At 46.2% G+C, this 13,984-nt stretch overlaps 2 protein-coding genes across 14 annotated transcripts in view; one reads left to right on the top strand and one right to left on the bottom strand.

Annotated features, from left to right (window-relative positions):
- Positions 1–2,422: 2,422 nt before the first annotated feature.
- Positions 2,423–9,673, bottom strand: LOC101707673 (tubulin alpha-1C chain). The gene is made up of 4 exons (XM_087200028.1): positions 9,484–9,673; positions 5,765–5,987; positions 5,477–5,625; positions 2,423–3,509 (listed from the first exon to the last, which is right to left on the bottom strand). The coding sequence occupies exons 1-4, from the start codon at positions 9,484–9,486 to the stop codon at positions 2,535–2,537; spliced, it is 1,350 nt and encodes a 449-aa protein (XP_087056154.1). The 5' UTR covers positions 9,487–9,673; the 3' UTR covers positions 2,423–2,534.
- Positions 5,986–13,984, top strand: part of LOC147821516 (uncharacterized) — a 59,413-nt gene continuing 51,414 nt past the window's right edge. For 5 of the 13 annotated variants that reach the window (XR_015446922.1, XR_015446928.1, XR_015446923.1 and 2 more), the window contains exon 1: positions 5,986–9,125. The gene's annotated coding sequence lies outside the window, so the exon portion shown is untranslated. The remainder of the gene's footprint in view (positions 9,126–13,984) is intronic. The other 8 variants (XR_015446915.1, XR_015446914.1, XR_015446913.1 and 5 more) reach the window with 8 other exon arrangements.

The following is a 13,984-nucleotide window of genomic DNA, read 5'->3' as shown; positions in this document are numbered from 1 at the left end:
CTCTCCAAGGTTTCATCCCAGCCCTCACTCTACCCCCAGCTCAAGAACAGCCCCGCCCACCTGGCAAATAGCAAGAGGTTGGTTAATTTGTGTTTAGGGATGGGGGTTAGCAGGGAGCATAAAAGCCAGATGTTGGGGCTGGGGATTTAGCTCAGTGGTTTCGCCGAAAGCCAGATGTTGTCACAGGAATCCTATGAAAAATGTTCTGAGCACACAGTTGATCCCAGGCTGTAAAAGTTTGCCACTTATGCTCGTAGGAACAATTTTTTTGTGGAACAATTAAAAAAATGTTTTTGGTGACACTGGTGATTGAACCCAGGGTGTGCTGAGCTACAGCCCCTTTGGATGGTAAGTGCAAAAAACACCAGTGGGAGAGAAGGTAACCAGGTAACGGGAATATGGTAAGTCGTGGAGCCAGGGTGAATGCCTCTCCACTCCCGCCCGTGCCCCTGCAGTGTTAGGCATTCTCACCCAGGAAGCAGCTGGGCATCAGCTCCATCCCTCGCTCACTGTCCTTTGCCACCGCTCACTCACTTCCAGACCTCACCACTGCACACAGATAGCTCTCACCAAGCTCTCTGGCCAGCCACACCCACGTGTCACCCCTCTGGCCTCTAGAATCACACTGCTTCCAACAGGTGCTTAGCTGTAGGTTCAAATTAGGGAACTCTCCGCTCTCCCGTCTCTCCTACACACACATTCCATTTTCCTTACACTAAATGCTCCATAACATATATCGGGTCAAGCACCAATACCATATCAAGCTGTGACTATTGTTCTTCTGTCAGCCAGCTCTGCTTTCTCTAGATAGTAACTCCTTTAGTGCAGTATTTGGCTTTCTGTAAGTGTGGAATAAGCAACATTTACAAGCCCTTCTCACATAACTAATAAAACGTTTGAAGCGCAGCCTGGACCTAGAGAATTAGAATCTGTACTTTAATGTCAACAGGTCATTCTCATCTATATTTTAGTTCAAGTACTGACTCAATGTACCTGAGCCACTAAATAATTTTGTCACCACTATCAATTCAGTTCTAAATGAACAAACCAGGGAGCAGAGGATCGTACACTGGAAATGCTGAGTAATCATTAGGTGGCTATAGTGATGCCCACCTATAATCCCAGCACTCGGAGGCTGAGGCAGGGGATAGTTCCAAGCCAGCCTGGGCTACATAGTGAGTTCAGAGCCAGCCTAAACTACAAAGGGAGACCCTGTCTCAAAAACCAAACCAAAACAAGCAAACAAAACAAAACCAAAAAAAGAAAAAGAAAAGGATAGATTAAAATCTAAAAAGAAAGATCCCAGTACTCTGAAGAGGAGACCTCAACATTCTGCCTCTCCTTCCGATATAACACACAGCTGGGCCCACCTTGTATCCTGGTTGATACCAACTTTATCAACATTTCCATCAAAGCCAAACCAGTCTTAGTACCATCGATGAGGGACTGTCTGGGTGCCAAGGGTGCCCCTTGTGTAACTGTGTAATGACTGAAATTGAGAAATTGGGACAGAAGTATCCAGTGGCTTTCAGGATTGAAGGATTACCTTGCAGACATAAAGGGATTTATGGAGGTAACTGGTGTCCATCACTACAGTGGCAATATCGAACTGGGCACAGCATGTGGAAAATACTAGAGTATGCACACGGGTGATCACTGATCCCGATTCTGATATCATTAGAAGCATGCCAGAACAGACTGGCAAAAAATAAACCATGCAAAATTTTTCATTAATAAAACTTGCCAGAGCTTATTTAAAAAAAAAAAGTTCCTCTGCCTTCCTCGGACCAACTTTGTTTTCAGTTCATCGAACATTATAGCATGATTGATTATTCACCTATTTGCTCTATTATCAGCTGAGTAAGGTTAAGTACATCTTGGCGGGGGCAGGGGGGAAGAGGACTGGCAGGTACGGTGGTGCATGCCTGTAATCCCAGCACTAGGGAGGCTGAGGCAGGATAGCCGTTTGAGGTCTGAGCTACAGCCTGAGCCACAGGGCGAAACCCTGTCTGAAAAAAAATGAGGGGGGCAGGGGATTTAGCTCAGTGGCACTCTGCCAGCTCAAGTGCAAGGTCCTGAGCCTGATCCCCAGTACCAAAAAACCAAAAGGTTTAGGGTACAGGACAGTGCCTCCTGGGTTGTTTCCAATAGTGACTTAGCAGGACCTTGTCTCAAAATTTAAACCTTCTTCAAGACAGGGTCATATTATGTAGTCTAGACTGGCCTCGAACTTGTGACCCTCTTGTGCTGGGAATACAGGCATATGCCACCATGCCCAACCAAAATTTTTTTTAAAGTTTGGGGATGTAGTTAAGTGCAAAGGCCCTGGGTTTAATCCCTAGTAAAAGAAAAATTAGGTGGCTCATGTACCATCTTAATTGGTCTTTGTGGGTCAAGTATCTACCATGATTCAGAAGCCAGATTGACATTGAGAATGCAAACATTTTTATTGACAGTTTAGGGCTTCATTCCATAGAACACACAAAAAAAATGTGTAAGATGAGACAATGGAGTGTAAAATTGCAGCAGACAGATTAATACTCTTCACCTTCATCCTCTCCCTCAGCACTATCTGCTCCAACCTCCTCATAATCCTTCTCTAGGGCAGCCATGTCCTCCCGGGCCTCAGAAAACTCCCCTTCCTCCATCCCCTCACCCACATACCAGTGAACAAAGGCACGCTTGGCATACATCAGATCAAACTTGTGGTCCAGGCGAGCCCAGGCCTCAGCAATGGCTGTGGTGTTGCTCAGCATGCACACGGCCCGCTGCACCTTGGCCAGGTCTCCACCAGGAACCACAGTGGGAGGCTGGTAATTAATGCCAACCTTGAAGCCAGTGGGACACCAGTCCACAAACTGGATGCTGCGCTTGGTCTTGATGGTGGCAATGGCAGCATTGACATCTTTGGGAACCACATCACCTCGGTACAACAGGCAGCAAGCCATGTATTTACCATGGCGAGGGTCACATTTCACCATCTGGTTGGCTGGCTCAAAGCAGGCATTGGTGATCTCTGCTACAGAAAGCTGTTCATGGTAGGCTTTCTCAGCAGAGATGACAGGGGCATATGTGGCCAGAGGGAAGTGGATGCGGGGATAGGGCACCAGGTTGGTCTGGAATTCTGTCAGATCTACATTTAGGGCTCCATCAAATCTGAGGGAAGCAGTGATGGAAGACACAATTTGACCTATCAACCTATTCAGGTTAGTGTAGGTTGGGCGCTCAATATCGAGGTTTCTACGACAGATGTCATAGATGGCCTCGTTGTCTACCATGAAGGCACAATCAGAGTGCTCCAGGGTGGTGTGGGTGGTGAGGATGGAGTTGTAGGGCTCAACTACAGCTGTGGAAACCTGGGGGGCTGGGTAAATGGAGAACTCCAGCTTGGACTTCTTGCCGTAGTCAACAGAGAGACGTTCCATCAGCAGGGAGGTGAACCCAGAGCCAGTTCCCCCACCAAAGCTGTGGAAAACCAAGAAGCCCTGTAGACCTGTGCACTGGTCAGCCTGCAAAAGAGGAGTTCATTTTAGTGTTGAGACATCTGGTGAAAGCTGCAACAGACTTCTAATAAATCTATGATTAGACAGATTTAAAAACTTCTAAATAGGGGCCAGGGATTTAGCTCAGTGGTTCCGCTGCCTTCCTCGCAAGCACAAGGACCCATGAGTTCAATTCCTGGTACCAAAAAACAAAACAAAAACAAAAGCAAAAAAACTCAAACTTCCAAATAGTATTTGCTAAGAAAGCAGTTATAAGAGCTTTTGAGTGCTATGTGATTCGAAAAACTTTCCACATTAACTCCTGGAGGAGGGGTGGCTACTAAACAGGCTATTTTTAAAATGAACATTCAGGCCAGGCATTTAGCTCAGTGGACCTGCCGCCTGCCTCGAAAATGCAAGGTCTTGAGTTTGACCTCTGGTATTAAAAAAAAAAAAAAAAAAAGATGCAAGGCCATTCTTTTCAAAACAGGCGAGTTGTGGCTGGACTTAAGTGTGTGATTTTCCTGACCCACTGCTCTGCTCTACCCAGGCCTTCACACTTGATCTTTGATTACTTAGAAGCTGCCCACATGTGTGAGTGAGCAGGTCATCAGATTGACAAGCTCTTAATCAGAGTGATCCAAACACCACTTGTACCAACCATCCTGAGGAGAATGAAGCTGCCTGAGACTGCCAGAGCTGGCTCACTACCCTGGATAAAAGCCCGGGCACTGTTTTGCTGTGACTCTACCTTAAAACTTCAAAGTTTCAATGGCTGCTACTTGCTTGCACCCTAAAGAAGCTCCTGACTCCTTTCCCACTTTTGGCTTTGTCAGGGGTCTGTGCTTTCAGCTGTTGTCTTGGTAGCGGGAATCAAACTCAGGACCTTGTGCTTTCAAGGCAGGGGTGGTGCCACTGAGCTAAATCCCTGGCAAGGGCTCCCCCATCCGCCAAGGGGTTTTATCTGTTGTAGATAGTTACCCTGCCTTCTTGTGGTTTGAACTTTTTTGGGGGGGGGGGGCGTTGTTGAGGACTGAATGTAGGCTAGGCCTTTCGCATGCTGCAAGTGTTCCCACTGGGCTCAGCCCAGCCCTGGGCTTTATTAATGACATTGGTCAATTAGTTACACATAGGAGTAGCTACTCAGTGTAACTAAAATGACCTCCAACGGGGTGGCGTCTCAGCTGGAAGCAAGGAGGCTTACTGGTCTTAAATGTCAGTGAAACTTTGAGACAGGGTCTCACTGTGTGGTTCAGACTGGCCTTGAACTCACTATGTAGCCCAAGCTGGCCTCAAACTTGTGGTGATTCTCCTGCTTCAGCCTCCCAAGTGCTGGGATTAAAAGCATATGCCACCATTCTCAGCTTGTCAGTGAAACTATTAAGGGTTCTTGGTTCCCATCTTGACACCAGGTAAATTGCCCTCACTGAAGGATGAGCACAACTGCCCAAATCTGCTGTGTAAAACACACAGAAATGGCAAGGGTATGTACTTTTTTTTTTTGGTACCGGGGATCGAACTTGGGACCTTGTGCTTGCGTGGCAGGCACCGTGACCACTGAGCTAAATCCCCAGCCCAAGGGTATGTATTCTTGCTGACAGTTGTTCCATAACCCAGGACCATTTGGTTTAGAAGGCCATTTAATGTAGACAGCAGCCCAATTAAAAGGAAGGAATGATTCTCATATTTGGCCAGCCATGGTGGCACACGCCTGTAATCCCAGCACTCAGGAGGCTGAGGCAGGAGGATCACTGTGTAGGCCACACAGTGAGTTTAAGGCCAGTCTCAACTACAGCGAGACCCTGTCTCAAAAAAACAAAAACAAAACAAAACAAAAAACTGCAAGAGAAAACTCTAATCCCACTTTAAAATGTTTAAAGTAGGGCTGGGGATTTAGGTCAGTGGTTCGAAAGCACAAGGTCTGGAGTTCAATCCCCAGTACCAAAAAAAAAGAATTCAGCAGGAATATAATGTTTATAAAGTGCTGTACTTACCAGTTTCCGAATTCGGTCCAAGACGAGGTCAATGATCTCCTTGCCAATGGTGTAGTGTCCACGGGCATAGTTATTGGCAGCATCTTCCTTGCCTGTGATGAGCTGCTCAGGGTGGAAGAGCTGGCGGTAGGTACCAGTGCGCACTTCATCTGGAAGAGGAAAAGAAACCCACTGCCCATTACTACAAACCTGCACTTCAAGCCTGGACCATCAACAGAGCCCTCAAGCCGGACCTCATGTCCCAACACCCCAGGCCCCACATCCCATGGGTGTCCGAGGTCCACTCACCGATGACTGTGGGTTCCAGGTCTACAAACACTGCCCTGGGCACGTGTTTGCCAGCACCAGTCTCGCTGAAGAAGGTGTTGAAGGAGTCATCTCCTCCCCCAATGGTCTTGTCACTTGGCATCTGGCCATCGGGCTGGATGCCATGCTCCAGGCAGTAGAGCTCCCAGCAGGCGTTGCCAATCTGGACACCAGCCTGGCCAACGTGGATGGAGATGCACTCACGCTGTGGGAGGAAGAAAGAAAAATGTCAGAATGACACATCGGATGAGAAAGGTGGAAATGTCACACCTAGATGAGTAATTATCCTTCAAAGACAGATAATCACCTTCCGGAGGCCACTCTTGCCCAGGGACTTTTCATAGGCAAAACTCTTTGTTGGAGCTGGGCACAGTTGGCACATGCCCATAATCCCAGCTACTTTTGAGGCTGAGGCAGGAGGATCACAAGTTCAAAGCCAGCCTAGGAAATTTAGTGAGCCTTTCTCAAAAAATAAAAAGGCTGAGGATGTATTTCGTTGGCAGAGTGCCTCCTGGGTTGGACCCTCAGTATAGTGTGGAGGGAGATCTTCATTAAAGAACTAATTCACAAAAACGCACTTTCAATAACCAGAAATGCTGATGAACTACCATGCACAGCTGGACCCTTGCTTTGTAGCCCAGATCAAGTTCAGGTTTCTACATTAGAATGGCACAGGTTGTTCTTTTTTTTGGTACCGGGGATCTAACATGGGACCTTGCGCTTTGGTGGGTACCAGAAGCTCTGAGCTAAATCCCTGGCACTCAGGCTGTTCTATTAGCAACACAATTTCCATTCACCCCAGCTCCTGGGAAATGTGCCTGTTGAGATTCCTTAAACTAATATAAAATTGCCCCTTCCAGGGCTGATTCACTCCGTGATTGTGTAATTCCTGAATCCATTTTGGTACCTTGCTTCAGTGCCATTCTTAGCAAGACAAGAGCTTCTTCCTCTCCCCCTGAAAACCAGCTTAAACCAGCAACTCTAGCCATGACTCAAGGGGAAAGTGCTAGATAAGAGCAGTTAGCTGTACTTTAATGTGTGGTCAGAGCAGCCTTTTCACCAGGTGAAAGAATTTTTTTCTTTAAAGAATCTAATTTCTAGGAAGAACATTTTTCCTTCACTTTTTTTGTGGTTAAGTCAGGGTCTTGAACTCGTGGTGCTCCTCCTGCCTCCGCCTGGAATTTACAGGCACGTGGCAGCAAGCCAAGATAGGGTTTTGTGGCACTGCTTGAAGAGTAAGATGACCACAAGTCTAAACCCAGCCTGGACAATATAGCAAGTAGTGAGAGCCCCAACTGAAAGAAAGAAAGAAAGACAATTGAACACCAGCTATTCTTGAATGTCCTAGTTTCATAATCCAAGATAATAAAAACCCCACATTGCTCACCACCTTTGACTTATGATCACCACCTTCCCATATATGCTTCCCATAAAACAATCAAGGTTCCTGACCACATGAGCAAGCTCAGTACTACCTGTGACTCCTCACCCAGTTCAAGGGCTGTGGGAGAACAGAAGCTGTTTGTTCTAGAGAGCACTTTACTCTTTACAGTTGCATCAGGTTTATATGAACTTTGAAAACTATCTACAGCCACAGAAACCAGAAAGAACCATCTATCTGTTCATGATGGGCCCAGGGTAGGCCGAGTAAATACAGTACTATTATCTGAGAAGAGTCACTCATTCTAACCAACCACTTCCTTAATAGAAATCTTAGTGGGCGTGGTGGTGCATGCCAGGAATTCTGAGGCTAGAAGATCACCAGTTTAATACAAGCCTATATATATAGTAAAACCCTGTCTCAAAACACCCCCAAAAGCCAAACCAATCTGTTGTTTCTTTGGTTTTTAGCCTAGCACTCACAGCCTCCTGCCTCAGTGTCCTGAGTGTTGGGATTACAGGCATGCACCATCACACCTGGTTTTAAAGTCTTAACTTTAAAAAAAAATCTTTGTTAGCTAGGCATGGTGGTGCATGTTTGTAATTTCAGCACTCTGGGAGGCTGAGACTGAAGATTACAAGTTCAAGTCCAGCCTGGGCAACAGAGCTTGGAGACCCTGCACCCAGCAGTCTGCTATCTTAAAGCTCACCATACAAAGTCCGTGGCCCTTTGCCCTGCCCTCTCTCTAGGGCCACATGGCACAGGTGAGTCTTAGTCTCATTTTAATTGAATACACAGCCACTGCTTCATTAAGAACCACCCACAGAACTTGTGTTTCTCTGTAAACAGGTGCGCCTCTGCTGTCCTGCTCTTTAAACAGCCCTGCTTCTGAATCTCTTTCACCAGATCTTTTGTGTCCTGCTTGGTGAGTCAAACCAATTTGCTACAGTCACACATGCTTTTGATAACTGTAGTCAGCCTCTAAAAATTGCTCCCTCAGCTGTTCACTGTATTCCTTTAACAAAAAGATACTTTTTTTTTTTGGTAGGGGGGATCGAACTTGGGTCCTTGCTCTTGTGCAGGAGGCAGCAAAACCACTGAGCTAAATCTCCGGCCCCAAAAGATACTATTTTGAAACACAATTCACAGGATACTTGTTTAAAATGAGTTCTTTTAGACAGACTTTCTTTTTGGGGGGGGGGGGGGTACCGGGGATCAAACTTGAGTCCTTGTGCTTGCAGGGCAGGCGGCGAAACCACTGAGCTAAATCCCCGGCCCACAGATAGACTTTCAATAGGTATTGTCTTTGTTCCCAATACCTCTGGGAAGATACAAAATGCTCAAGTCATCCCCCCTCCCCCGCAGTGCTGGGTATCAAATTCAGGGCCTTGTGCATCTTAGGCAAGTGCTCTATCAATGAATTACACACTGGCACCCCTGCCTTCCTCCCCCCCCCCCTTTTTGAGGCAGGGTCTCCCTACATAATTAAGCCTGTCTTTGAGCTCATTTATGTAGCCCAGGCTGGCCTCAAACTTGCAGCCATCCTCCTGCCTCAGCTTCTCCAGTGCTGGGATAAGGGCACTGCCATGCCCGGCTCCAATTTTTTGTTTCTTGAAAACTGAACTAAGAACATGTTGTTAGTACTAGTTTTCTCTGATTTTGCAAGAAAATATCCTTTCATGGATTTGATTCTGAAACCTGGTTTAAGTAGAAAGCTTCAAGCTGTAAACATCGCAGTAAATTAACACCAGAAATGCCGGATTAGGCAAAGTGACAAGTTACTTCCTTCTGAAGAGGAGCTCGCCTACTCCTCAGGTGGATTGGTGCAACCCGCTGCGCTTAGAGCTGGCCACAGGTGACTCAGCAGGGAGTCACAGGGCGTGGAGGGCTGCCAGGAAGTGAGCGCACAGTCGCGCCCAGCGCACCCGGTCCTCCAGGGCTGGCGTCTAAGGGAGAGGGAAGGTGAGAGCATTTGGGGAAGTGTGGGGAGACTTCAGTTTCTCTAAGTCTTGTGGGTCAAGGTGAAGGCTCCCCCCCTCTTCCCAGAGCGGAGGCCAGCCTGGGGGTGGGGTCCCCTCTCGGCGAGAGGCTTTTCCCTTCCAAGGACTGGGCCCGGGTGGCGTTTTCGAGCCCCAAGCGAGATGAGTCTGGCGAACTCGCCTTTCCCAGCCTGGCTGCCCTGAGCCAGTAGAACCCAGTAAGGCGGGAGCTGGGGGAACGTCGGGAGCCGTCGCCGGCCCCATGTGCTCCACGGGTCTCGGCGCCCCTGCCAAGGCACTCTCTAACCCGTCCCATGGCCCGGCGACACCCCTCCACTCACCATGATGGGGACTTGTAGGAATCAGCGGCGACGGACAAGGCGAGACAAGGGAGAGGAGGATCTCCCACTGACAGACTGCCAAGGAGTCCTGGGGGAGAAGCAAAGTGCACTGCCCACCAGCCGGGGCCTATATATACACCCCGCCCCCCGCCACGTGTTGGGGGGGCGGGCACGCGACCCCGCCCCGGCTAGAGCCCCGCCCACAGAGAAGGCGAGCGGCGGTGATTGGTGGGTTTAAAAGTTCAAACCAAAATCGACGTTGGAGCCTGAGGGTGAAGGGGAGGAGACAGTCCAGGCCGGGGGGGCGGGGCGGGGTGAGAAGGGCCTGGAGGGCTTTGGGAGGGAAGAGAGATCCGGCCGCTGAGCTGTCTAGAGAGGGTGCGGCCGCACCAGGTGGGCAAAGCCCTAGAGAAGTCACGCCAAGTGAAGGGGCCGGGGCTGCGCGGGGAAAGTCGGCCGGCAGCGCGGGTTCCCCGAGCCCGGCCGGAGCTGTAGGAGGCGCCGCGCCCGCGAGGTCGAGTCCGGTCGGCTGCGGACTCGGGGTCTTGAGTGCGTGGCCGCTACGGCGGCGAAGACTGCTTCCCGTTTCAGAGCTCAATGATCACCCAGTAGCTTTCCATCCGCGTGCTCATTTTTCGGTTGTCTTTCTTTTTTTTGGTAGCGGAGATCGAACTCGGGTCTTTGCGCTTGCGCAGCAGGCGGCGAAACCACTGAGCTAAGTCCCCGGGCCTCGGTTATCTTTCTTTACGTGTCTTCCTAGCTCCTCTTTCCTTCAAATAGGTGAAATCGATTTTTCAGTTCACGATAATAGCTGCCATTTTTTTCTTTTAACGTAATCCAAGTAGATATTAATAAAATATTTTAAAAAGGCAACTTTTTTTTAAGAGTAGGAAGTATTTTATGTGGTTTTTTTTTTTCTGTACCAGGGATCAAACCACTGAGCTAAATCCCGGTCCAAGAGTAGAAAGAATTTATTGAGAGAAAGACAGCTTCTAAGAGAGACAGAAGGGGGCCCAGAAAGTGGGTTGCCCCAGCACTCTTACTTTCTTTAAGAAATAAATTTCATAACAAAATAATTAGACAATAACAATACACTGTGTACCATAATCTTAAAAGGATGGCCAAAATGTTAACTGAGAGAACAAGTCAGACAAAAAAAAAAAAAAAAAAAGACTCTCGCAAAAAAGAAACAATAGCACAAAAACTTTCTTTTCTGTTTTTTTTTTGGGGGGGTACTGGGGATTGAACTTGGGACCTTGCGCTTGCGAAGCAGGCAGCAGAACCACGGAGCTAAATCCCCGGCCCTAAAATCTTTCTTTTCAGTGATCTACGAGAAACTGGTAGTATAAATGAAACAAAGATCATAGATATCGAAATGTTGAAATATTGTTGAAACAATGGAATAGATAATTTGGAATTATTTGATCTCCCTTCTTCCTATTTCTCTATCTTCTATTTTGATTGTATATATAGTTTCTCATATAAGAGAAACCATGAGCTTTTTTTCTTGACATGGGCTCCTAAGGTGTCCAGGCTGGTCTCAAACCCGGGCTCAAGTGATTTTCTTTTTTTTTTTCTTCTTGTTTTTCTTTTCAAGTGATTTTCTGAGTACTGAGTAGCTAGGGTCCAGATGTGCATCACTGGGCTGGTGGCTCTCATTTTTCAACTACTTACCGAGCAGAATAGTTGGCTTTTCACACTGTGTTACATTTCATCCACACCACAAGCCTTATTTGCCATTTTATGGATGGGGAAATCAGGGCTCAGGGGAATTAAGCCAGGTGAAGGTCCGGCAGTGGGAATTGGGGCTGAAGTTAGATCCCAGCTGTGACTGCCCTTCAGCACTGCCTTGTCCTGCCTCATACTAAATGTACTTTTCTGACCTGATGTGCAAAGGTTCATTTTTCAAAACCATTCTTTATTTCAAGCCAGACTTTATAGCTCCCTTTAAGTCCCTGCAAGTCCTGTGGGCTTTGAGAGCCAATGTGGGGTTCAGAAGGAGAAGGGACCAACCCAATTAACTTTTTGTTTCTGTGCACTTCATCCTGTTTCTTAGCTCTTAAATTCCTTAGCCATCTCTGAGACAGAGTTTATGGAAATATCGAGAGAACAAAAGCTGTTGTTGTACAGTATAGAAGTTACAGGACTTTCCCTGGAATTAGGAAAGGCAAAGTGAAAGCAGAAATGGATTTTGGATACAGGACAGGCAGAACTCCAGACACCAACTCAAACAACTGGCCTCTGCAAATGTAGATAGGCTTGAGTTTCCTTTTCAAATTTGATGTCTATTTCATTTACCAAATGCTTATTCATCACATATTGTGTGGCAGGATATTTTGAAATTTGGAATAACTAGCATTGTAATCTTAATTTTTTGTTGTTTGGTTTGGTTTGGTGTTTTTGAGGCAGAGTCTCAGTCTTGAACTCACCGTATACCTCAGGCTGGCCTTGAACACACAGTGATCCTCCTGCCTCGGCCTCCTGAGTACTGGGATTACAGGCATGTGCCACCATGATTGGCAGTAATCTATTAAATATTTGAGTCTTTATAATAGAGTTTTCCAGCTTTTTAATTTATTCTGCATGTATATGTAGCACAGTATCTAGGTGCTTGGGAAATACATATGCGAGCAAAACTGACAGATCTTCCTCAAAGAGACTATATTCTAGGAGACTGTGGGGTGGCACAAAAAACAAATTTTAAATAAAAATTCCCAAGGATTAATACAGTGAAAATGGCCATACTTCCAAAACTGCTCTATAGATTTAATGCAATTCCAATTGAGATCCCAGCAGCATACTTCATGGACCTTGAGAAAACAATCCAAAAATTCATTTGGAACAAGAAGAGACCCAGAATAGCAAAAGCAATTCTAGGTAACAGAGACATGGCAGGGGGTATCACAATCCCCAGCCTGCAACTCTACTACAAAGCTACTGTGATAAAAACAGCATGGTACTGGCAAAGAAACAGACTTGAGGACCAGTGGAACAGATTAGAAGATGCAGACACAACACTAGACACACTCAACCATCTCATCTTCGATAAAGGAGCCAAACACCCTCGCTGGAGGAAAGATAGCCTCTTTAATAAATGGTGCTGGAAAAATTGGGCTTCAACTTGCCAAAGATTAAAACTAGACCTATATCTCTCACCATGCACTAAACTAAAATCAAAATGGATTAAAGATCTAAATATTAAAATAGAAACTCTGAACCAGTTGGAACAGAGGTTAGGTAGAACCCTTGAAGACATTGGTGTAGGAAAAGATTTTATAAACAAAACCTCAGTTGCCCGTGAACTAGCACAAACAATCAACAAGTGGGATCTCTTCTTATTAAAAGGCTTCTGCACAGCAAGAGAAACCACCAGCAGTGTGAAGAGACAACCCACAATGTGGGAAAAAAATCTTCACCTGTTCTTCCTCAGACAAAGGTCTACTATCTCAAATCTATAAAGAACTGAAAAAGATCAGACCTCCCAGATTTAAAGACCCAGTCCTAAAATGGGCATCTGAAATGAACAGTCATTTCTCACACAAAGAAGTAGAAATAGCAAATAAATACATGAAAAAATGTTCAACATCACTGGTCATTCGAGAGATGCAAATGAAAACAACACTGAGATTCCACTTCATTCCAGAAAGAATGGCTGCTATCATGAAATCAACCAATAACAAATGCTGGCGGGGCTGTGGGGAAAGAGGAACCCTGCTCCACTGCTGGTGGGAGTGTAGACTGGTTCAACCACTGTGGAAATCAGTATGGAGATACCTCAAAGAACTAGGATTGGAAGTCCCATTTGACTCCGCTATTCCACTGCTGGGGATCTTCCCCAAAGAATTAAAAGAATCATACCACAGTGATATATGTGCGCCCATGTTCATAGCAGCACAGTTTGTGATAGCTAAAACTTGGAAACAGCCCAAATGCCCATCAACTGGAGACTGGATAAAGAAAATGTGTTTTTTTAATAAAATGGAGTACTACTCAGCCATAAAAAGTGAGAAATTAGAGACATTTATAGCTAAGTGGGTGCACATTGAGGCAATATTCTTAAGTGAAATAAATAGGACACACATGTATAAATACCGAATAGTTTCTCTGGTGTGAGAAACTGAAAGTATAAATAAGGACTAAAATGTATAATAGGTAATGTGAAATAGGAAGAAAAGGGGCAAAGGGGAAGGAAGTGAGAGGGCTAGGGGAAAGGATACAAGGGAATGGGATTAATATGAGAAAATGGAAAACTAGGGACAAAATCTTTGTAAATAGGGAGGACTGGAGGGGTTGAAGGGAGGGCTGGGCAAGGGTGAAAAATAAGAACCAAGAGAGACTATGTAAAGGTGCAAATTTCCAATGATGAATGTCATTATATTGTATACCTAAAATGTACCAATGATTAGAATGAATAATCGATAATGCAAAATAGGAAGAAAAGGTCCAAAGGGGTAGGGGTAGTGGGAGGGGCAGGGGAAAGGAAAGAAGGGAAAGGAAAAAT

The sequence above is a fragment of the Heterocephalus glaber genome, unplaced genomic scaffold, assembly GCF_053883595.1.
Source record: "Heterocephalus glaber isolate CG9 unplaced genomic scaffold, H.glaber_assembly_v1.0 deba00001733, whole genome shotgun sequence".
NCBI classification, from domain to species: Eukaryota; Metazoa; Chordata; class Mammalia; order Rodentia; family Bathyergidae; genus Heterocephalus; species Heterocephalus glaber.
The sequence above is the reverse complement of the archived record's forward strand: the minus strand, read 5'-3'. Positions and strand labels throughout refer to the sequence as shown.

Bases quoted from the DNA above. Each gene is read 5' to 3' on its own strand.
- LOC101707673 (XM_087200028.1), bottom strand. The intron at 5,626-5,764 runs GTGAGTGGACCT...TTCCTCTTCCAG, and splicing joins CCTGGAACCCACAGTCATCG to ATGAAGTGCGCACTGGTACC. The intron at 3,510-5,476 runs GTAAGTACAGCA...CCTCTTTTGCAG, and splicing joins TGGACCGAATTCGGAAACTG to GCTGACCAGTGCACAGGTCT.